Source organism: Ambystoma mexicanum, chromosome 7p (genome assembly GCF_040938575.1).
Source record: "Ambystoma mexicanum isolate Mex_15411 chromosome 7p, UKY_AmexF1_1, whole genome shotgun sequence".
Lineage (NCBI taxonomy): Eukaryota > Metazoa > Chordata > Amphibia > Caudata > Ambystomatidae > Ambystoma > Ambystoma mexicanum.
In genome coordinates, this window is record NC_090939.1 from 666108861 (window position 1) to 666133290 (window position 24430).

The window sequence follows — 24430 nt, forward strand, 5'->3', positions numbered from 1 at the left end:
TAGCCCTTGCCCCCTCCATTCCAGCTCCTCTCTCCCTACTGTCATTAGATGCCCATTGTGCCTTTGACAGCATGTCATGGAATTACCTACACTCGGTTCTGAAGGGGTTTGGGTTTAGCCCGCATTTCTCCAAGCTGATACTAGCCAACTTCCAGATCCCCACCACCCAGGTTCGAGTCAACGCCCTTTGGACGCCGCGGATACCTCTCGGCAGAGGGACCAGGCAGGGCTGCCCCCTATCGCCGCTGGTGTTTGCGCTTGCAATGGAACCACTAGCCCAGCATATCCGCCTACACTCCGAAATCCAAGGGTTCAAACTAAAAGATCAGACGCACAAAGTGGCCTTATACGCAGACGACGTGCTCTGCTTTCTGCGAGAGGCCCAGACCTCAGTCCCCCCACTTATGGCTCTGCTGGATAAATTTGAGCGAACCTCGGGCTTCTCAATAAACGCGGCCAAATCAAAGGGGCTGAACCTATCCGAAACCCCTGAGGTGTTAAACACCTTACAGAACAAATTCTCCCTCAGCTGGGAGACCGCCAAAATAACATACCTGGGAGTGTACTTGACTGCAAGTTACTCTGGACTGATGAAGGCCAATATTCCCCCACTATTTAAAGAAGCTAAGGAATCACTACTAAAATGGGGCCCCCAGGAAATTTCCTGGCTGGGGCGAATGTCAGCTGTTAAAATGACCCTATTACCCCGCCTTCTCTACGTATTTCAGGCGCTTCCAGTCTATATCCCAGAGCGAGACCTACAAAACTTTCAGAAAGCCATATCCCAATTCATCTGGCAAGGTAAAACACCTAGAATCCAGCGCAAGATCCTCATTAGAAGTAGACAGCTTGGCGGACTAGGGCTCCCGTCTACGGTAAGATACTATCGTGCATCTCAGATAGCCCCTATCCTGATATGGGCGCTCAAAGAGGACTCCCCTAAATGGCGAGATATAGAACAGACACTCACTGCGACCCCCCTATCTCATCTCCCTTTCCTGCCGCGGGAAGCCCGAGCCACCCAATTCCCACTCCTCCCAACCACATGCGCCTCACTCAGATGCTGGGACAGACAGCTCACCCTAAGAGGACTGACCCCGGGTCTGGGCCCTATGACTCTGATCACACAGAACCCTATCTTCACCCCGGGGCCTAGATCCTATCATGAATGGTCGGGAAACAAAACCTTGAGGCTGCAGGAGACATACGCGGACGGTGTCCCCTTAACATTTATTCAGTGCAAGGAGAAATTTAACCTCCCAGAATCCGAAAGGTTTAGATACATTCAACTTAGGCACTGGATCACCAACCCACTAGTTAAGAAAGCCACCAACAGACCCCCCCATAGGTCTTGAACTAACTGCGATCGAAGGTCAACGCGCCCATAATGTAGCCACATGCTATCGTCTTACAGAAATAACCCCAGAGGAGGAGGAGCTACCGTACATGGTATCATGGGGGAAAGAGCTGGGGAAAGAGATTTCTCCTGAGTCGTGGCAGAGAATCTGGGCCAGAGCACACAAGTCCTCCAGATGCACGACAGTGAGGGAATGTGCACTCAAAATATGCTACAGATGGTATTTCACTCCGCAGAGACTGCATGCTATGAATATTGAATACCCTGAGACTTGTTGGCACGGGTGCGGGGCAAAAGGGGACCTGGGTCACATGTGGTGGCACTGTCCGACCATTCAATCTTTCTGGCTGGAGATTCGCTCCAAAATTAAAGACATCTGCGGTTCCCTCCTCCCTCTGGACCCAATGGTGATGGTCCTGGGAGATTCCCCCGAGGATGGGTCATACCCACAGTCCGGCCCTAGAGCGCAGCTCATTACCCAACTACTAATGGCAGCCCGCCTTACGCGCGCGCGCTTCTGGAAAGAGCCGGAGGGCCCCTGTATTGCACAATGGTGGGTCAAGGTCTGGGAAATCTTGGGAATGGAGAAACTAACAGCCACATTACTGAATCGAACGGACAAATTTCGACAAATCTGGGGCCCATTTCTAGACCATGTGGAAGATAGGGAACATATGTTCTTCCAACCAAAACTAATCAAATGCCTCCTCCAGCCCTGAGAATCTCACTAAAAACAAGGCACATGGCTGATTTAGCACCAGAACGTGAGAATATCGGATACTAAGAACAACACTCGGACCACGGGGGGGAGCAGGTGGAAAGGAATGTGGGGTTTTTTTTTTTTTTTTTTCTTCTCCCTTTCTCCTCTCTCTCCCTCCCCCTTCCCTTCTTTTCTTCTTTTATATACAATTGCAGCAATACATCCCCGAGAGTAACAATGATGTTACAAACGAATAATAATGTTCAAAATGAAATGTCAACCCACTGTTAAATTAATTAGTCTCAGCGCTATTCGTTGAGCTCAAGGCAGAAGAATAATGATGTAATGTTGAACTGCATTCAAATATCCTTGCCATTGTTTATACTGTTGAAGACTACATTGTGAATTGATATTTCAATAAAAAAAGATTTTGACAAAAAAAAAAAAGATACTAATGTGTCAGTACATGGTTGAAATGTGTATCCTTCCATTAGTCTACTTAAATTGTGGGTGAAAGAGCTGGGTTTCTTAGCGAGAAGTTGTAAAATGCTGACTATGCATTTAGAGAACGGTTCCAGAATCTACCCACATCCCAAAATAAATGGGTCTTCCTGGTGGACTTTTATTTCCTTATGTATTTTCAGCAAGATATGGAATACCTCGACACTTGGGTTCTAATGGTTAAAAAACTATTTCTGCTGATGAATAAATCTGCTATGATGTAAGCTTGGGCTTACCTCCAGGAATGTTCTCACATCAGCATTCTACTGTGATGATGGTCTCACCGTTTACTTGTAGACCAGGTTCCACGTTCCACTGGAGAGCAGTTTGTGGACAGAGCTGGAGTGTCCGGCTGGGTTCAGGGTTGCTGCAATAAAGGCACTTCTACATCCTCTCTGTGTCCTCCTTAACACACTGGCGATGAGTGCAGCCAACCCTGACCTACTCACGCGTACCATGTCCTGTATTACAACCCAGTAGAACCCATCTCCACTGTCCACCCGCCGCCGTCAACTGGGCCCTGGGAGGCGGCGAGCGAACATCCCAGGCCTGCGCTCCCCGTCCAGGAGGGAGCCGAGCGTGGTGCCCGCAGCACCGGCAGTCAAGAACAGGGACTTGACACCGGCGTGCCTTGCTGGTGCCGTGTCATCTGCTGTGGAGCGCGGCCCCTGCAGTGGCTGTGTACAAGAGGAGGAACTCGACATCGGTGAGTGCTGCTGGTGCCCGTGTTGTCGTGTGGGAGGGGTCCCGCACTACATACCATCCTCGCATTTGGGAAGACTGGTAGTTCCTCCCTGCCGTGCTGCCAGCGCTCCACGTTGTGGAAGGGTCGAGCGCGGCGCCAACATCGCGGGGGAGAGTCACTCCATTCACTGAAGCTTCACGGGCCTGCCTCTTCCTCCCGTTTCCATCGAAAGTGAGCGCCCTGGAAAGTCAGGGGGAAGAAGCGCTCTGGAACCTGCGCCACACCCATTACTTCATTGTCCATTCCGATCCGAGGAGGCGGGACAACCAGGAGCGGCCAATAGCTGCGCGGCTTAGCAGCATAGCTTCATCTGAGGCAGCTTGTCCATAGAGGCGTGGCAACCAGGAGCGTCCTGTAGCTGCAGGTTAGGAGCACGGCATCATACGAGGCAGCTCGCTGATCGCATTGAGCTCAGTGCCAAGTAACTCAAGGAGAGCATAATTAGCCTCCGTGGGTTTGGCAGAACCTTGTCAGTGCGCAGCTTGTGGGACTCATAGTGAGTGCATCCGAATGCGCCCTTTGTGCAAAGTCAAATCAGAGTGAAGTCAAAAGCCCAACCACAAACCACATTGTGGGTGCAGCCAATAGACGCCCTTGTGCTATACCAAAGAGTGTACAGTCAAAGCAGAACTGGTGCCCCTCCCAGCTGTTTCGGTTTGCACTATAACCAAGTGTTCCAATTGCACTCTACCAAGCCCCTACTATCCGTTACCATTTAACCTAAGGAACCATGCAGCACAGAAACGCTCGTCCACCTCCGTCCTTTCTCCCTAATCCTGGTGAACCACCTATAGCTTGAAACTTGTGGGTGGACACCTTTAAGGTGTACTTAAGGGCTGCAGGTGGATCCACCTTAAGTGACAATGATAAAGAAGCTAACCTCTTGAACTCTTTAGGGACAGAAGGGCTTAGAGTGTTCAGGCACCTCCCAGGCCCAGAAGTATGCGCTCCTCGCGCGGAAGGGGGCGATGGAGGAAAGGGCGCTGAAGGTTGGTCTGGTATTAGCTTACGAGACTGCCTTGGAGAAGTTGGAAGCACGTTTTTGCAAAAGGACCAATGTGGTACTGGAGAGGTACCACTTCTTCTCTAGAGCACAGGGACTGGTGAAAGCATCGACACGTACATTACGGCACTACGTACTCTAATCGCGACCTGTAAATTCACTGATGTGGTGGACGAGTACATACAGGATCAAATAATGATGCGCACAAGTGACTCATGAGTGAGAGAGAGACTTTGGATAGAGAGGGATCTGCCATTGGAGAAGGTGATCGAGATAGCAAGAGCAATAGAGGAATCCAAAAAAAAGTGTCATGGAGGAGACAGACAAAAATGAAAGTGTCCATGCCATCATGCCGAGGAGAGGGAGCGATGACCACAAAGGGAAATGCATAGACACTAAAGGAACGTCAGCGCCGAGAGAAGCATGTAGGAGATGTGGGTGGTGGGGGCATTCAACGGTTTTGAAGGAATGTCCTGCTTCCACTGTTGATTGCAGAAAATGCAAGGGCAGGGGACATTATGCCAAAATGTGTAGAAGAGTGGTACACAACAAACAAGCTGTTAGGATGGTAAACCCGACCAAGATGATGACAATGTGACAGTTGTGGGTTATGTGGGTGACACTGGCTCTATTGATGAGGTTGTGTGCGAAGGATTGCCATTGAGCATGGCAAATGGTCAAGGAAGGAAGGATGCATGGGCCACATTGATTGTGAATGGTGTGTCGATGAAGATGATGGTTGATACCGGATCTCCTTATACTATGATATCCCCCGAGTTATACGGGGCAAATTTCCACAGGAAAGTGACTGAGTTACTCCCCTCAGATATCAACCTGTGTGCATATGGTCGGGTGCCAATAAAAGTATTTGGATTTGAGTGGGTTGCCATAGAATTTGAGGGGCGCACCACCCGGGGGAAGCTATACGTAGCCCATAAGGGGGATTCTGTAGTAGGGTGGGATGAGCAGGCGGCGTTAGAGATTGAAATACGGCCAGGGAAGGCCATTCCTGTTTTGAGTGTGAGCGAGGGCAGATGCTGTAAAGTGGAGGAAGACAAGTTGACTGCAGAGTACCTCGAGGAGCAGTTTCCCACTGTGTTTACTTCAACCTTAGGAAAACTAAAGGGGTTCTCCCATAAGATAGTACTGAAGAGGGGGGCGGTTCCGAGTGTACACAAAGTTAGTAGGGTTCCCGTGGCAGCCTGCTATGGGTTAAAGAGTGAATTGGTCAAGCTCCAGGAAGCTAGCATAATTGAGGAGGTGGAGAGTTTGGAGTGGTTGGCACCTGTAGTTTTGGTACGAAAGGCAGATGGGAGTAGGAGAATGTGCGTTGACCTCAGATTTAAACGCTAGCATTTGGGTGGATAGGCATCTTCTGCCCAACATAAACGAGATGCTTGCGATGGTAGGGGCGGCTTCATGTTTTTCCACTTTTGACCTATCGTCTGCGTACCACCAGATTGTCTACATGTCGAGTCCCGTCCTTTGACATCGTTTGGGACTCCTTTCGGAGCTTTTAGATTTTGTCGTATGCCATTTGGTTTAGCATCTGCGTCCGTGGTATTCCAAAGGGTGATGCAAAAGTTGTTTGGAGGCATTTCGGTTGTTGAGTGTTTTCAGGACGACATTCTGGTTTGGGGAAAGAGTCGCGCTGAACACGATGAGAGATTACTTGAAGTCATGGAGGTGTTGAAGAGGTGTGGTCTCACTGTAAAATTGAGCAAATGTCATGTGGGTGTGTCTAGCGTGACGTATCTGGGACACACTTTGGATGAGAGTGGAATTCATCCCAAAGGGGAGCTTGTGAGGGTGTTCAAAGATGGCTCGGCTCCTGTAAATAAGGAGCAGCTTAGATTGCTCATGGGGCTGGCAGAGTATTACAGTAGTTTTGTGGCGTCATATGCCGACAAGACATCTAACATGAGGGCATTGTTGAAAAAGGGCGTGCGTTTTCACTGGTCCAAGGAGTGTCAAGTTGAATTTGAGGAGTTGACCGGGCTCCGTCCTTGAGTTCGTTTTCTCCCAGCAAAAAGACGATCTTGACGGTCGATGCCAGTGAGATAGGCATCGGGGCAGTACTGGAACAGTGGAATGATGGGGAGTATCGTCCCGTAGCATTCGCCTCTAGAGTTTTGAGGGACGCGGAACAGCGGTATACAGTAATCGAGAGGGAGGCTCTGGCGGCCGTTTGGGCCTCTAAGCATTTCAGAACCTTTTTGTGGGGAGTGCAATACACCCTGCGGACTGATCACAAGCCGTTGGTTCACGTCCTTACCGCAAGGGTTTGTCGCATGCGTCATCCAGGATTTCGAGGTGGATGGCAGACATGAATGAGTTTAACTTTGAGGTAGAGTACATTTCTGGTGCTAGGAATGCGGTGGCGGACTGTTTGTCTCGCCTCCCCCGTGTCAGTGTTGTAGGTGAGGAGTGTGTGGGCGACTTGGGTAAGTGCACCATGGTGGCAACCATAGTTCGCGCTATTGATGAACGAGTGTGCCAATGAACTTACCCTTACTAATATCAGGTCTGCGCTTAAAAATGGCATTCTGGATGAGGGTTTGAACAAGAATTATGGCGACGCCTGGCATGAGCTTTCTGAAGGTCCATGGGGAGTCGCCTGTGGTCAGAGACTAATACCTCCTGTGTCTCTTAGGAGTAGGCTGGTGACATTGGCTCACAAAGGCCATCTTGGTAGATCAATGACAAAGAGGAGATTAAGGGAGTCTTATTGGTGGCCCAAGATGGATAGTGAAGTGGAAGAGGAAGTAAAGGAGTGTGTGGCATGTGCTGTGAGCGACAAGAGCAAAGCTCCCAGCCCTCAACCCGTGTATCCGGTGGAAATTCCGAGAGAAGTTTGGGGAAAGGTGGCCATTTATATTATGGGTTATGGATGTTCTGGGTGGTGATGTCAGGTTTATCGTGGTTCTGGTTGACTATACTTCCAGGTGGGTTGAGGCAACCGCTTTAGAAACAAACAGTTACCGCAGAGAAGGTGTTGGATTTCTGGAGCAAGGTCTTTGATAGCATGACGGCTGGCATCGTTACCGATAATGGGGTGCAGTTTGTTTCCAACCACATGCAAGAGTTTTTAAAGAACATGGGCATACGGCATCATAGGGTCTCCTTATACAATCCTGCAGCCAATGGTCTTGTGGAAAGGATGAACAGATTTGTCAAAAGTGCGATTCAGCTGGCGTTGGCCAATGGTCTGTCATGGAGTTGTGTTGTGTCTGAGGCGCTTAAGGCGTATAGGTACACCTCATCTGCACTTACAGGTCACTCTCCTTTTGAACTTATGCGCGGAAGGAGACCAGGCACTAAGTTGAGCGTGCCTGCGTTGGGGGGTGGCACCCATTCGGGGTTGGATATGCAGGAGGTTTTGGACCGGGTGTTTAGGAAGCAGGAGGCATTCAAGGAACGGCAGGCTGTGGTCAAGAGGCCTTTGGTTGTAAGAGTAGGTGACATTGTTCAAGTCAGGAACCCTAGGCATGTGGTTAAGGGTTGCAGTGTGTACATGCAGCCCCGGGTGGTTGTTAAGACGGGTCGCAGGTATGTCAAGCTGGATGATGGGTCTAGGTGGAGCATGAAGTGTCTGGTTGTGTTGGAGAAAGAGTGTTGGGAGCAGGGCCAATAATGTCAACACCGAGGCAAGTTCAGCCAATTCTACAGGTGATGGTCTCATGGGTCCCAGTTTTGATGTGGGTGTGGGTCCTGGCCGTAATGTGGCTGATGCGAGTACTATTGTGCAAAGTAACAGCTCCAAGGCCGTAGAGTCTATTCCAAGTGCTGGTAACTGCTCGGATGCAGGGGAAAGTTCCAGCTGTGAGGGTTTGGGCTCTGTTGGCCCTATCAAGGAGGTGGGTGCGGGTTCGCTGACTTGCCGCCCTGAGCGGGAGGGGAAGATGCCTTCCAGATTTAATGACTTTGTGGTAGGCACTATTGTATGGTAATTGGAAAGTAGTGTTTTCCTTCCCTCTTGGTGTGTGCACGGTGGCTGAATGGGGGTGCGTAGTGTATGTGTGGGTCATGTTGAATACTTTCTTCTCTACTCATGTTTTGATGTGGGTAAATGTTGTGTAATGTATCATGGGGGGAGAAGTGTTATGATGTAAGCTTGGGCTTACCTCCAGGAATGTTCTCACATCAGCATTCTACTGTGATGATGGCTCACTGTTTACTTGTGGACCAGGTTCCACGTTCCACTGGAGAGCAGTTGGTGGACAGAGCTGGAGTGTCCGGCTGGGTTCAGGGTTGCTGCAGTAAAGGCACTTCTACATTCTCTCCGTGTCCTCCTTACCACAAAATCCTTCTATTCTAGCTTTGCTCATACAGTCTATAATTAGGGCACGTATTGCTTCAACACGGTGGGGGGCGGGGTTGGAAGAGGGGGGTTGCTGGCTGTAAACTCTACTTCTTTCCATCGCTTAAAATGTCTAATGCCATTATGATGTTTTAATGTAGATGAGCGATACCTTTCCCTTTCCTTTGCCTCTCAGTTTTATGACGATTTCTTTATTATTCTGTAAACCTTGCAATGCAAATATTTCTTCACTAGTTAGATTCATAGGATAGATTTGGGGGTGCTGCATATTCGATAAAATACCCTGTACCATACATTATACGGATATTGCAAGTCACCAAGCAGTTAAATGACCAAATAGAGGAATGGGGCAGTTCCTTTATAAAGATCACGGAACTCCAAGGTGACCTTTCTTTTTTAAGTAGGGTAGGGACCATTGTAATCCTTGTTATACATGGCCATACAATGCCAATCCCTTTAATGCCCACCTTCCTGTTCAATGTACTCTAAGTGATCTTCAAGTTGCTTACACATGTAATTAGTCGAGAAAGAGTTTGGAATAAAAAATATGCAGTTTCCAATGTGTTGCAGAAAAAGAGATTAAGCAGTTTAATACAAATGCATCTTAAAAAACGTTTTAGCTTTAAAATAAGCAATAACCAGACAGATTCTTGCTCTCGCCTGTTAAACTCCATGAATGCGCAAAATGAACCTATTACCATAAAAAGTCAAGTAAAATACATTATTCTGGGAGCGATCCAAAAAAAAAAAAAATACTACCTGGCTCTACCACCATAAATAGTTCCTTATCAGTTAATGGATTTAACGCGTCTCAGAAAGGAGTTTTACAAGAAAGGAATTTTCACAGCTTTAATTAAATACTGCAGTGACAGATAGAAATCAGCAGGCCTTGTGGCATCACAACTGAAGCATTATAGCAGATGACAGAGCAGCAGTTAAGTCTTTAAAAAGTCAGTAGAGATGTCACAGCCAGCCTGTAATAAGAACATTATTTACAAGCGGATCTATGTGATCACTACGACCCCCACAATTCTGACGGCCGAAGATGACGTTTTAAACCCACAGTGATAATAAAGAACTAATGGAACGAATCAATAACTAGTGAAGTATGTTTCTCAATGAACTTTGATCCAACTCAACATAGGAATCTTCTTCTAAAAACCTGCCAACTGTGTAGAAAGTGCCAATATCCTAGGAATCCAACATTCACCTACTTATCCCATACTTGGGGCACATGAGGACTGCCCTAATGGATTCCTGCAACCGGCAGCTCCGATGCCACACTCATAATAGTAGAAGTTCAGCGTGGTAACTACATGTTCCTTGTGCTCTCACCCTTTCTCCAAACCCCTTTGCACCACAATTGCGGGGGCAGACCCCCACAGTCTCCCCATACTACTATCATATCCCATACAAACCCACATATTTATGTGGTGTAAGGGGGGGAAATAAAAAAAAACGTTTTTGTAAATCAGAATTTCGTGCGTTGAAATTCTGAGGGTGACGTTTTGCAGGTAGACTCTTGGACAATACACAAGAAGAAACTGACCAGACTTCCAGTTGCAAGCAAGTGGCAAGAAGACACTGAAACAAGCAGCAAGATGCCGTTCAAAGTCATTGGCACACATCTCAAATTATGACAGATAAAACCCTGCTTGAGCCACCAAGAGAAGGTGCTTGTTATAAAGTATATTTGTTGGTAATAAAGCTGGGACTCGAGACACAGACCTGCTGTGGAGTCATTGGGTTTGTTCCAGGTAGCTTTATTTACATAAGTACAAATGTACATCAATCCAGTTTCTCTTGTAAGTATATACAGTAGACAGGAGACAGGACATAGTTACAGAGCAGAACCACCGGCCATCCTTGCATCCCCAGCTCAAGCCCCAACTGACAATCACAGAACATTCACTCTCAGACCCACTCAACATTCTCCTGAGCTGCAGCATTCATACATCAACATTCTACAAGCATGCACTCCTGGCCAGTGACATAACATGACAAGACTACATTATAACAGTGCTGTGTGTCTAGTGCACTGCTGCATTGTATCCCAGGTTCAGCAATGGAGAAAGAGAATATCCCATAATCCATCTGAAATCCTCTTCCCCATACAGTCGTCCTCTGCAAGACTGCACCACATACAGAACTTCCTCGGGTACCTCGCTATGCCCTACTGTCCACACGTTTGCTATTGTGAATGGACTACCATGCATAAGGTTAGCCAAGACCAACACTTTACTATGTGAAACCCACTTCATGGTTCGACATTTAGACTTCGGATTAGACGGACCAGTGTGTGCGCACACCATTAGTTCCGGAGGAGAACATTTCTTCAGAGCATGGAACAGTGGCACTATGTATGCCAGATCTGGGGTCAAACCTGCATGTGTTACAAAGACTCTGCCTCACTTTCTTTCCCATGAGCTGTTGATAACGTGCTCTTGTTACAATTCATGGTTTTAGTGCCCTTTATAGTTTTGTGTGGGTTTAACATATACTGCTGATAGTGTTTAAGAGTTTGTGTTGCAGGTTCAAGTCCCATTATGGCATTCGCACATTGCGCTCATTCGCTACATTGGCGTGTTATTCCATCTCCATGGCAAAGCAATTCCACCAACATATTCCCTTGTCCCAGTTATTTTTTACAGAGTGTTAGGTCTCTGTTTTGTGAATTTCTCGTAGATGCACTTCTCCTTAATCTCCTTACAGCCGAGAAGTCAAGGCAGAATCCACCACCTGCTGTTACCCCCCAAAAAACAAAAACCAGAGCTGCTTGAGGCTTGAGAGGAGTTTATCATCTGGTGATGAGCATTTAGCCTTGTCTGCATCTCACCAGAGAGGGAACATGATTACCGATGCCTTAAAGAAGAGTACTCTATCTGTGACAGTCTTACAGATAGCGGGCAGTAGTCCTGAGTCCTGACATGGGCAAAGATATAGCAAGGGTTTGGTGAAACTAACGCCATGGAACTGGCCCTTTCTCGCCCTTCACTGCCTTGGCAGCCTTAACAGATCCTTGACGCACATATATTCTCTCTCTCTCATTCTCTCTCTCTCTCTCATTCTCTCTCTCTCTCTCTCTCTCTCTCTCTCTCTCTCTCTCTCTCTCTCTCTCTCGAGAGAGAGAGAGAGAGAGAGAGAGAGAGAGAGAGAGAGAGAGAGAGAGAGAGAGAGAGAGAGAGAGAGAGAGAGAGAGAGAGAGAGAGAGAGAGAGAGAGAGAGAGAATATATGTGCGTCAAGGATCTGTTAAGAGAACACGAACTAGGACCAGAAGTCGCCATGTTGTACTTGTTTCATCTCACCCACTGGTTAGTGAGCATATTGGGTCTTCACAATAGCCATTCATCACACAATGTTAAACATAAGGGTGGGGCAAGTCCTTGCCTTTGAATCGCACTGTTCATGCATACTTGATCTTTTAGAGTAATTTGAGAAGATTCATGATGGAGTTTGTTGCGACAGGATAGGGAAGCACAAACCTGATCTCAGTGGGTATCGGCCAGTCATGAAGGCTGCTCTACTTGGGGTGCAGAGGGGTGCAGCAGATATGTGATGTGTGAGTTTCACTCCTTCCTTTGCCAATCTGTCAATGTTGGGTGTCCTGGAAAGCAAATTAAAACACGTTAAGCACATCAAAGCAATAGGATTGAAAAAGGACTCAAATGCAAAATAACAGATATAATATTGTATGAGATCTAGAAGTCAATGTTCCAAGATCTTGCATTTCAAAAGTTTCCTTAAAATATGCAATCCACACACTAATTTGACATGCAGTGATTGGTTTTACCACAATACTTTCATTCGTAGATAGTACATTTTTAAATGTGTCATTAAATGAGAAAAGTACCTGGGTGATGGCTCTAATAGTTTACTCCAGTATTAACTCAAAGGAAGTTTTTATAAAGGGGGCATTCAAGGTCATATTTTAAGTCTGTGTAAGGGAGGTTTGGCTCTCAGACAGCCTAGTAAATGAAAAACAACAAGGGGCTCAATAGTGCCAAAGAGTAATGTCATGTTGTTCAAATGGGACGTTGGCGAGATTTCGCTAGTGGTCAAGTTAATTTTCCTCAGTGAAGGAGTTCATGGGACAGGAAAAGAAGGCTGGCGATGAACCATTGGTCTTCCTAATTCCTGACCACATCCTTATTTACCCCCAAATGAATCTGCCCCACTACAGCCCTCCTAGCTCCAACTCTATGCTAACCTTTCACTTGACTACACACCATTAGTGTCTGGGTCAGTGTGCTTAGATACGGAGTCGTGAAGGCTGCAAAGTTGTCTCCATAGAAAGCCATTCTTCGGACTCACCAAAGCAGGTGCAGTGTGGGCGTGTGTTCAAGTGAGAGTTTGCCCGACTGAGTGGATTAACTGGGGCATGTTATCTGGGACTGACTGAGGCATCATTTCTTGTAAAATCTCGTGTTGCAAGACCTCTGGTGAGCGAGACAAAATCAGTGGTGCTTGACTGTGTGTCAGAGGAGCTGCAGCACCCCATATATTATTGGCCAGTTGACAGATCAGCTTTAATTGGCTTATTACCGTTGCCAATAGAGACAGGACTCCTGACTGAGGTGACATGAGTCTGTGTTTTGTTTACTCACCTTCAAAGTGCAGTAGATACTGTCCTTTGGAGTTGATAGAGCTGGTTACTGCTAAATTAATATATTTGGTGTAGATGGTGCTCTAGAGGTATGACCGAATCTGTGCTGACTTGTTTTACAACACAGTGGAGGCCTTTTATAACGGTTGCCTGGGATGGCACCAGTATATTTGACAAACAAACTGAAACCATACCAACCTACCCGCCGCATCCATAGGTCGGAGGATCAGCTCCTCTTTGTAATTCCTAGGATAAAGTGCAGATCTAGAGGAGACCGGTGCTTTTCGGTGACTGGAACCAGATTGTGGAACAGTCTCCCAGTAAATCTGAGACAAGCTAACTCGCTGATGAGTTTTAGAGCAGGTCTTCAAACCTATCTTTTTAAATAAATCTAAGATTTTGGATTAGTTACTCAGTCTATGTCTGCTCTAGTACGATCTTGTTGGGCTTGCCCGCTCCCATTTCATCGAATTCTTCCCATCTGCTCCAGGATACGATTCAGTTCGTCGTGTGCGCATTTATAAATGTTTCAAAATTCAAATTGCACTTACTGTGCTTAGTGTGAAAAATATGGGGGCACTTTAGGTCTGATTTTGATAGTATTGATGGAGCAACAGCAACCAGACTTTTTTTGCTGACTAATTTGTGCCATTTCTCCCACTGGTGTTACCTTTGTGTTTTGGGTTCCATGTCCGTGAGGTCAGCAAATATTCATAAACCAAGTCGGTATTCACCCAAGAAACACCTCAATATGTTGAAGTGATTTCAGTCAGCGATTCAACAGACGTGAGATGGCTTCAGACGCATGCCCACAAATCATCGTAATGTAATGGGCAAGGCTTCCAGCACAGTTCAGCATGTCCTTGTACACCCCACCACGGTGGCGGAAATTGCACATTCTGTGAGCCATATGCTACTGCGAACATTGCATTATGGCGCCCAGGGGCATCAGGAAAATGCAAGGCAACATTTTCAGAGACTTTGCTGAATATTTTGGTAGAGGAAGTGATACCCACTATGACATTGGTGTGAAATCCTGTTGCACCCTCATCACCGTTGAGAATGCTGTTTGGGATAAAATAGTCCTTCTGCTCAACATGTCAGGTACTAGGAACATCAACCTTGATGCAAAAAGCGCTACTACGACCCAAGCGAGAAAGCGTGGAAAGTATCTCCATGCAAAGAAGTTCATGAAGAAAACCGTGGGAGGACCTGCCTGTGAGTTGGACATGACACCCACAGAGATGAGAGTGCTTGAGACCATGGATTCAGGCAGTCTAAAAGGGTTGGGAGGTGTCGATTTCGTCATTCTTGAATGCAACATGGGAGCATTGCAGGTCTGGAGCATTGTGTGAAGATCACAGTTTGCATTCCTTTAGTAAACTTGTGTTCGTGCTGGTATCTTCCAGCCTGGTGTGCATCTACCTGCTGTATGGATGTGTGAGGGGGAGGGCAGAAAGGCACAGTTCCATGAGTTGATTGTGATGTACTTTAAGGTGGTTCCACGACTAGAGGGAATCGTATAAGAACAGTGGGGTTATGTGGTTCTATGTGGCCATTATTTGGGATTAAGTAAGTATTGCCTCTCCTTTTTGCCTCTCCTTTCTTCATATTTAGGAAGCAGGGAGGGGGAGCAACCAATCTGATCTAAGCCCGCATTCTGGGCAATCGGACGGCTGCTTCCCCACCCGCCATCTTCCGCCCACCCGGCTTTCTCCTCTGTTTTACCGTCCCTCCCACCCCCAGCCCCGCTTACCTTATTCATTCAGCAGCAACGGCACCCCCACCACCGCCTCTCCATGTTAATGATGGCTGTCATGGAAATGGAAGAGGGTCTCCACTTGAAGCGCCAACTTCCAGCTCCGTAGCGGCCATCTTGCGTCCCATTCATTCATATAAAAAACATGGATGTCAGCACCCCGGATTGTCAGATTGGCAACCCAGAGTGCTAATAGCAATAAGACCTGATCCAACCAACTGGAATGGGTAAGTACGGCGCTGGGGCACATCGGTAAGGCCTTTGCGCTGTACCTTGTGCACCAGGCCGTTGCCACCCGATCCGGATACCTGATCAGGTGTTATTGCTAAAGTAGAGTTCCGGGACAAAGAATGAGTCAGGAGATATAACAACATGTGTGATGATGGTCATTCATTTTAGAGTAACAGCAAACATGGATGCCATCAAGGGGCCAACCAAGAGGAGTTTGTGGAACGTGGTAGTTCCGGTAAATGCAAATGAAAATTACGTAATAGTAAACCTTTCCAATATTCTAGAAGACTGCAATTTGATTTATCTTGGAGTGCAGAGAGGAGGATGACAATGTATTACTGAGCGGCAGGGTGGTAGCTACCATCTACGATATGGCAGCCTATGACCATGAAGTTACAACTGCTGTCAACAATGCTCCAACCAATGACGCAGCTAGCTACAGGGTCAATGTGCAAACGCCTGGAGCACAGTAGTTTCATGGGGAGGAGGGGGTGCAATGCAGTATTCAAGATGTTACGAAAGAAAAGGAGAAATTACTATAGCACACTATCAAACAGTGTGGCCTCATGAAATAGCAAAACTGTCTGGTGCACACCCACACATTGGCATCCCAAAAATTACTATGTATCAACAACCTTTTGTGTATGCAAGAGCACATGCAGCCAGGCAAAAGTGATGATCGTGGGCCAATGGCTGTCAGCAAGGGGGTGCAGAGCACCTATGCAGTGAGAGGATTCAATGTGCCACTGCCATACAGAAATACATTAAATAGTAATGCCCAGTGTATCCAGCCCTTACTGAATAGCACCCAACAGCAGACAGCATGCAGATGTAGGTGCTTTATGCAATCAGATTGACTCAAATGCAGACATGCAACCCAATATATGGGAACATTTTGGAACTGATTATAAAACCAACACCATAAGTGCTGAAAAACATAGTAAAGTAAAACTGCCTGCAGTCTATCAAAGTGGTGCCTTTTTTGACAAATCTGGTTGATTCGGCCCTTCTCCCCAGAGGGGAGCCAGCACCTGTGAGGCTAGAGAGGTGAGCTTGCTCCGCAAGACCCTCCCTAGGGATCTGGGCAAGTGGGACCTCACTGGGAGGTACTCCACTCTCAGGGACAAGGACTCTCAATCCAATGAGGACCTCCTGACCAGACTACACTGTCTGCCTACATGGGACTTGAAAAACTGTTTGTTCTCATGTTTTGACTACAACTACCAGTGAACATCCTTCCACCCCGTTGGCTTCAGGTAATGCAGAGTTTCATCGGAGCAGCATCGTCAATGAAGAAGGACACACACCTTTTTGATTTTGATGATGAACCTAAACACAGGAAGACCTGTGAATGAAGGGGGATCTCCTACACAATCAGGAGTATGATTCTTATGCAGAGGCAAGCCTCTGTGGAGGAGACGTCCTGGAGGGGTGGAGCCAAGTAGACCACAAAGCCGGCTGTATCATGGAAAGTGAGTTTAACAGTAGCTGAACGCTGGAAGGCTGCCACCTGTATGACCAAAGCCAGGGTCGCGGGACAAGGCAAAGACAGAGAAGCACCCATTTCCTCTGGTGGTGCGACCACGTAGAAGTCATAGTGCACCTGGGGCCCAGTAACCAACACAAAGGCCAGATCGCCAGGGAGGATCAAAATCCCAAGCTCAATGCGGAAGGACGATAGCTTCCGAGAGAAGCCACACAAGAGAGGCGAGTGCTCCCAAGGAGAGGATACCGCTGAGAGGTAACGATACTGTGAGTCAAGGCTGGGGAAGCCTACAAGATTCCTGAAGCCTGAGAAACACGAGGGGGCAAGCGAATCGTGTGAACTTGAAAGAGAGAAGTATGAATACTGTGCATCAAGGCTGGGAGAGCCTGTGAGTTTTCAGGAGCCTCAGAGAAACCCGAAAGGGCAAGCACCATTGTGAATTAGTATGAAAGAGAGACGGACACTTTGCTTCCAGGCTGGGAAAGCCAAGGAGGTGTCCTATGTAAAGTATGAAGATTGAGAGTGAAGCCACAGGACTAAAAAATTCCTCCGATAACACTTGAGAGTCTCTGCTAGCTCCACCCCTTAAATAATTATTCTGAAGTGAGTATGAATATTCCCCCGAATGTAATTAAAAGGTCCCATAGAAGCCTTATCCTGCTAAGTCCCTGGGGTGGGAGGAAACTGGGGAAACGATGCCGCTTGGGGACAATCATTTCCAAAAGTATACTTTAATATTATAGTGGTGAAATGCACTGTGGTGTCCCCACTTTAAATAAAGGCAAGAGACAATTTAATTGTGATGATAACCTATTGCATTTTCTGTGATCTGTGTAGAACTGCACACAGAAATGTATTCCTTTGAAAATGAAATCCAATACCATTTTACCCAGAGTATTTTTTACAGGTGTTGTCAAGCAATTGGGTTATGATTCAAATGGCCATGCTCCATCGTCTTATGGAGGCGTGCCTGATAATTTGCGACTTGTGAAAGCCAATGGTATTTAAAAAGTGAATGGGGAGGCGAAAGGGAATTTGACCAGCTTCATTTCATTCCCATGGAAAATAATACCAATATAAAACATCCCCTCCTCTCTATTGGCATTGCACAGTAGGAGAGGAGCCCCTGTGGGACCTGATTCGCAAAGTGAAGTGGGAGGTGTACTCACCCTTGTATTAGAAAATCATAAAACTATATTTTTATATTGGGTGTGTGAACAAATATCCTTTGCATTCAAAATAGCCCCGATTTCCTGAACAATACAAGCAGAACTAGATGAAATGTATTATAATTTGCATTCATATTACATGCACATACTAGTAGCCCACAACTCCACATTCACACACATAAGGGGCATCCGTTTAGATGTGTTTACATGTATTACATTTTTCTATGCAACCTTTATCAGATTCCAATACTTGTTTTTGATACTGGAGGAAAAATGAGTTTAAATTTGCTATTTACAGAAATGCATGTTATTTAAATATGAATTGAGGAGAGCTTTAAGTCGCTGACCGATAAACAGCAAGGTAGTCATAGGATTGAGGATACTGCTTAGAGGTGGAATTGTATTATTTAGGATTAGAAATGTTAGAAATATATTGCCTTGATCTATGGTGTGAATGCAGGTGCCATACTACAGAGATTGTCACAGACAGGCCATTTCTAATTTTGTAGACAAATTATCAAGGTTTATGTATCATTTTGTGGTGACCTATACAGCATAACATTTGATTTGAATTAATTTGAGTTTTAATTATAAACATCCTGGTTCTGTGGAGTTGTATTGTATGACACGGAGCATTATATTAGGGATTTTCACATAGTGAAAAGGGTAACATATCGATGAATATCTCAACACATTGGGGGTTTAGCTGGGGTGCTTACTAGATGACATCACTGATGTCGATGCATCCATGCATTGAGTAACCCAAAATGTGTGCATGCTCACAAACGTGTGTTAAGTTGCATTAGTGCATGGAGTTAGAAATAGGTTGCTATTCTGACTTTAATTTGTGGAATTGCAGATTGAAAAAATAGTGGATTTTTGAATGAGAAAACGATGTAGGATTTTTTTTATTTCATTAAAGAATTGGTGATTTTTATATACATTGTCACATACTTGTGATCAGATATACAATACAGCCATGTCATCACAGGGTGATCAGGGCTGATTTGAATGTGGCTCTTGATTTTGCACAGACTAGATATTCCCTGCATGGACAATGGCCGACGGAAGACAAAGCCGCAGAAAAACAATATGAAAGAAATTGTGCAAAATTCAGGAACATATTTGGGCACCAGAAGGCCATCATTGCACAAATGATATCTATCTCCACAGCTGGGAGGAGAAACAGATGCTTGTGAATCTTTCTGCCCACCTCTTCTTCTACCTAATACTGGTAGAGGATATGAGATTGTACATTACTTGCACCAATTTATAGAAAATTCTCAAAAGGCTTCAGCAGGATTAATACTCATGCAACACACTAGTGATCAATGTGTACAAGTAGATATACAATTGAATGAGTCTTTGGGTGACAAGTAAGTGTTAATACTGTGACGAATCCTTGGATGTCATCCCTTCTCCCATAGGGGAAGACCCTTCTCATGGGGCCAGGGCGATGCAACCACAGTCCAATATTCCCCTGGGGGCGGTGCATCATAAGGGGTGGGGGGGGAAATCACATGGGGAGAGAAGACCCCTATGGGACGAGGGATGAAACCCTGGGGAGAATAAGGTGTTCATCCGTCCCCTTGCCAACCTCCCTTGCTCCTCAGCCTGAAAAGGGTACCATAATCCCACAGGCCTTTATGTATGTCATGTAGAATATTCCAACTCACTACCTTATAACATGAGGATGACGAATAGGGACTGCCCATGCAAATCTCACTACAAATCTGCAATGAAGAGTGACGCAGAGTCATGAAGAGCACTGTGTAGGAACAACTAGAGCACTCTAGTCAATATGAACCTTGTGTATGTAATAAAACCGAAGAAGAACTTTAGTCCAGTGTTGAGTACTAGTTCAGTGTGGAGTCCTCCCTGGAGGAACCACAAGGTCGGACAGAGCAGAAGTAAAGAGACGAAAGACTGAGACGCCAAAACCGGAGCATGCCACTGCAACAGGACCCAGTCTGGAAGGACTGCTTGAGGGACAAGGTGACAGAAGCTCCTGGCATTCCCAGCGCATGTTGAGAGTGGCAACCAGAAAACCTGCCGAGTGGATGCAGGTTTTCCTCGGAGAGCCGCTGCAGCTCCAAGGAAGAGGCTGAACCATGAAGAAGCTCGACGGCAGCCCAGAAGCATCTTGAATGTCCGGAGACCACAGGAGACAAAGAAAAAAGGTACGCAAGTGGGAGGGGAGGCACAGGGGCCCCACAGGAGTGGTTCAGAAACTGGGAGAAGGGAAGAAAGCGAGAGCCAAGTGTCTTGGACCGTCAGAAGGGAATTTTGAATAAATGAGAAGGCATCCCAATCTGTTATCATAGTCACAGTACCTGAAGGAGAGTACACTAGGGGAATTGAAAGGAGAAAAAAAAAGGAGAAAGTGTGAGTCTGGGACCCGCAACCATAAAGGCAATCAAAGCCTCATGTACACTCACCATAGTCACTGTAACTGGAAAGAAAGAGAACCAGGTCTGACAACTCCGGTCTGGGACCCACATTTCAAGGAAGTAAGAAGCCATGGGCAGGGAGTCATCCCTCTAGTACTGTTGAACACTATGAAGAAGTCAGTGGGACGCAGTCATCCCCTCTGGGTACTACCGTGTATCAAGAAAACGAAGGAGCAATGGAGACACAGGAATCCGTCAAGTTATTATTGGACACTGAAAGAAAACCAGGGGAAAGGCGATATCCCCGATGACAAGTTTACAAGGGACTCATTTGAAAAACCCCTATCCAGAAGGAGAAAACCATTGTTATGAATTTAGTAAAAACCTTTTGCTTAGTTGTCTATAAGTGTTGGGGACAGAAGTAGTGTTTTGATACAACAGTGGACTTTCTTTATTTTAAACTTCCGGACGTACTCCTTAGTTTATCATTTGAGGCAGGGCAACCCCTCTTAGCAGTAGGTATGTTTTCTTCACTTAATTTTGATAATAAAAGTTAATAGCAAGTAGCATGCCACCCTTGTATCGATCTCTTATTTCTGCACCCTTACACTACAGAAACAAGACAGTTTTGTGGAGGCAATAAAAGACAAATTGAATGTGTGTGGAGAAGCCAAACAATGTTTAGAAAGAGAACTTTTAAACACAAATGACATCCATAGCAGTCTCTACAGACACATGTTAAAAGCCAAAATAACTGATCAAGCCACTTATACAAATGGCTTATTAGATGACATGATTAATATACAAATGAAACTGAAATAGAGTAAAGAGACAGCTGCAACGCTCACCATGGAAAATGTAGATTTACTGGCTGAATTTGATCAGCTATATAATGATATAAAATCATTAAGAAACAAACAAAAACACAGCACAGGAACGAGACACTGCATTTCAGTAAATAGAAGAACTCACCTTACAATTGACAAAGGTACACACAAAGGGTGAGGAGTAAGGTGACTGAAGAAGGGTTTACGCAAATAATATAAGAAAATGTGACAGTGAGGTAGAAGTTAGAAACATTAATGTAAGTTCTTGATGACACAAGGTCAGCGATTGAATACTTGTAGGAAGAATGACTTCGAAGTCATGAGCACCCAGGACAGTGAACATAGGCCCCGGTCACTGAAGCTCACCCAGCTGAGTGGCCAGATGGAGGCCTCTCCCAAAGCACCTAGTTTCCCCATGTACCTGCAGGGCGCATCCAAGCAGTGGGTAAAATGGTCTGATCTTGATATTGGCGATTTATAACCCCATACATATGAAGCAATCCTTCCCACCCTTGAAGTTTTAGCCACAATGGAATTGGGGGACGCCGAGATTCACTTGTTCTTCACCGAAGTTTTCACGACCATTCAACAACCCTTTGTCACAAAATCAAGTAAAAAGTTAAAAAACTATGCAATAAATTCCCAGCCATGGTTTGACGAGGATTGTAGACCGGCAAAATCTGACATACTGAACTGCCTTAAAAGACGCCACGGGCCAGACAAAGCTGAGTTAGGAGCTCTTAGGGCTTCCAACAAGGCTTTATTAAAATCCCCAAAAAGATGGGTTTGTTCGCTTGGAATGGGAGAGAAAGCAGGAAGCAGTCGAAGCAGGGGACTCGCATACCTTTTGGAATATTGTGAGTGGGTCTAATGTGTTGTGTCACGTCTGACATAAGCCCAAACACTTGGTTGGCTCACTTAAGGGATCTGTATGGCAGGTGAGACAAAAAGATTGTAACTTGCTGTGAGGACATAACTCCAATGTCCTTAGAACTAGTGGACATATACAAGGCTATATCTTTGCAGAAGTGGGGGAAAGCACCCGGCCCAGACTTATTGCCTATAGATTTAATTAAAGATGAAATGGGAGTATGGGTACCTAGTTTAAGGATCCTTTTTAACACCTGCCTTAGTCTGAAACAGGGTCCCACCCACCCCCATGTTTAAATGCAACAATAATCCTGATCTTTAACAAGGAGGTTATGGGGGTGGGGGCAAGCACATTTCAGACCCATCTCTCTCCTAGATTGGGTGGGGAAAATCTTTGCTAGAACAATCCATGCACATTTACAAGTGTGGGGCAGCCAGTGCAAAGTCAGACCATCTACAGGCCGGGTTTTCACCAAGGATTAGCACAATGGACTAAGCTTTACGCCTACAATTGATTACGTCGAAGTATATGGCCCTGAGAAAGATGAATATTTATGCAGTCTTCGTCGATCTGAGGACCGCTTTCGACGCGGTTTCCAGGGCTAAACTTTGGACACTTCTGGTTAAGAGGGATCCTGCAGGGATTGCTGCAGATTATACTCCACTTGCACTCGAATAACATCGCATCAGTATGGTGGGGTTTCGGGGTGTGGGGGAACTAACCAGGTCCTTTGATGTAAACAGAGGTGTCAGGCAGGGATGCATCTTGGCCCCCCTGTTATACATAGAGGAGGCGGTTCGACATTTTAGGTCAAAGTGTCTTGACCCACCTAAGTTGGGCTGGCGGGCCTGTCCGATTTTACTCTTCTCAGATGATGCTGTGTTATTGTCCACCTCACTGAAGGTCCTCTTAAACCACCCTGGGGGCCGTTGCAGCGATATGTTCAAAGTTGTCCATGGAAATTAATATGGAAAAGACCAAATTGTTGATATTCCGGCCAAAATTCACACCCTTTAAAAAACTTAGGATGGCCTTAAACAACACCCCTTTTGAACAGGTACAACATTACAATTACCTAGGGGTGAGGTTTAATGACCAAGGGTATTGGCCCCTACAGATGGTGAAATCCTGCTTGTCACTTGAAAAATATGGTGGGGGAATATTAAGGTTTTTTTATTCGCATGAACAAGGACAAAATTACACCAGCAGTCACAATGTATCGGGCCCAGGTTAGGACAACAGCAATGTATGGGGCCGAAATCTGGGCACATTCGGACATTAAGAACTTGGGTAGAGTTGCTAGATCTTTTTTTAAAAAATGTTTAGGCCTGCCGAAATCATGCCAGAGTGTACCAGTTGCACTGCTGCTGACAAGGCTGGACCTGGGAGAGCTATGGTCTAACCCACACAGGTTAACTCCCAATGACATAGGCAATGCCAAAATGAGGGCACAGAGCCTAATAGATATTGAGCTAGTGAATGATCGCACTTAACTTGCGATGGGTACATTTTACCTCCCAAGTAAGCTAGCCAAGGGCTTTGAGAATTACTTGGATCACGTCAAGCCCTTGTTGGCCCGTACCCTGTACATTAAACTTAGGTTCAACCAACTGCACCTGGCATTGCCACCAATAAAATGGGTTTCGAATGGAAATTAACTGTGCCCTGCCTGTGGTCTCGATAAAGAAACCCTGATCCATTTCTTGTTTTTTTGTCAGTGCTACCGGGTGGCACGTTGTACGTTTTTAAAAACGATGTGTAACACCAATGGAGTACAGCGTATAAGGCATACCCTCCCATTTTTTTAAAACAGGTGATGATCCTAAAGTGGTCTTATTGTGCAGCTAATTATTTAGACCTGTCCTGGTGCAAAAAGAGCAAATTTAATGAAAATGGGCCCAGTGCCTGAAGTTGTGTTAGATAAATCGTATGGATAGCTGTGTGTGAGTGACCCAATATAACGGTAATAATGAAGTTTTTAAACCGCTTGAATTATCAAATGATTTTTAATCCAATCGTGTTTTAACCGGTGTATAGAAACCAGTGATCAATGCTTTGTACTAACACCAGGGGGACCTTTTAATTGTTTATCTATTTTATTACTAGAATTATTTATTGATTCTGATCCCAAAGATGAATTTCTATTTCCGCAATGCCATTCTTAGTTTTACAGTGTTGTATATGATATTGTATTATTTTCCTGTCACTTCCTTGTGATCCTCATGTACATGTATGCTTATGTCGAATGACGTAAAGTCGAATAAAAGCTATTTGATGATGAGAAAGAATTACCTAACTGGCAGTCTATAAACCAAGAGTCAGAGAAAGAAATACATTAAGATCAGTAAGGAAAAAATTCCTTGCAGAAGTTATAACATATAACCGAAATATTGGCTTCCAAAATAAGAGCATTTGACACTAGCCAAGTTAGTCTGAATGAATGTAGGAAACCATTAGTACACAGTA

At 45.7% G+C, this 24430-nt stretch overlaps 1 protein-coding gene across 1 annotated transcript in view; it reads right to left on the reverse strand.

The window, feature by feature from the left end:
• LOC138526245 (arylsulfatase D-like) overlaps positions 1-24430 on the reverse strand; it is a 567118-nt gene that overhangs the window by 386005 nt on the left and 156683 nt on the right. Inside the window, exon 3 of the mRNA XM_069636738.1 lies at positions 12111-12232. Coding sequence (XP_069492839.1) covers positions 12111-12232 — 122 coding nt within the window. The remainder of the gene's footprint in view (positions 1-12110; positions 12233-24430) is intronic.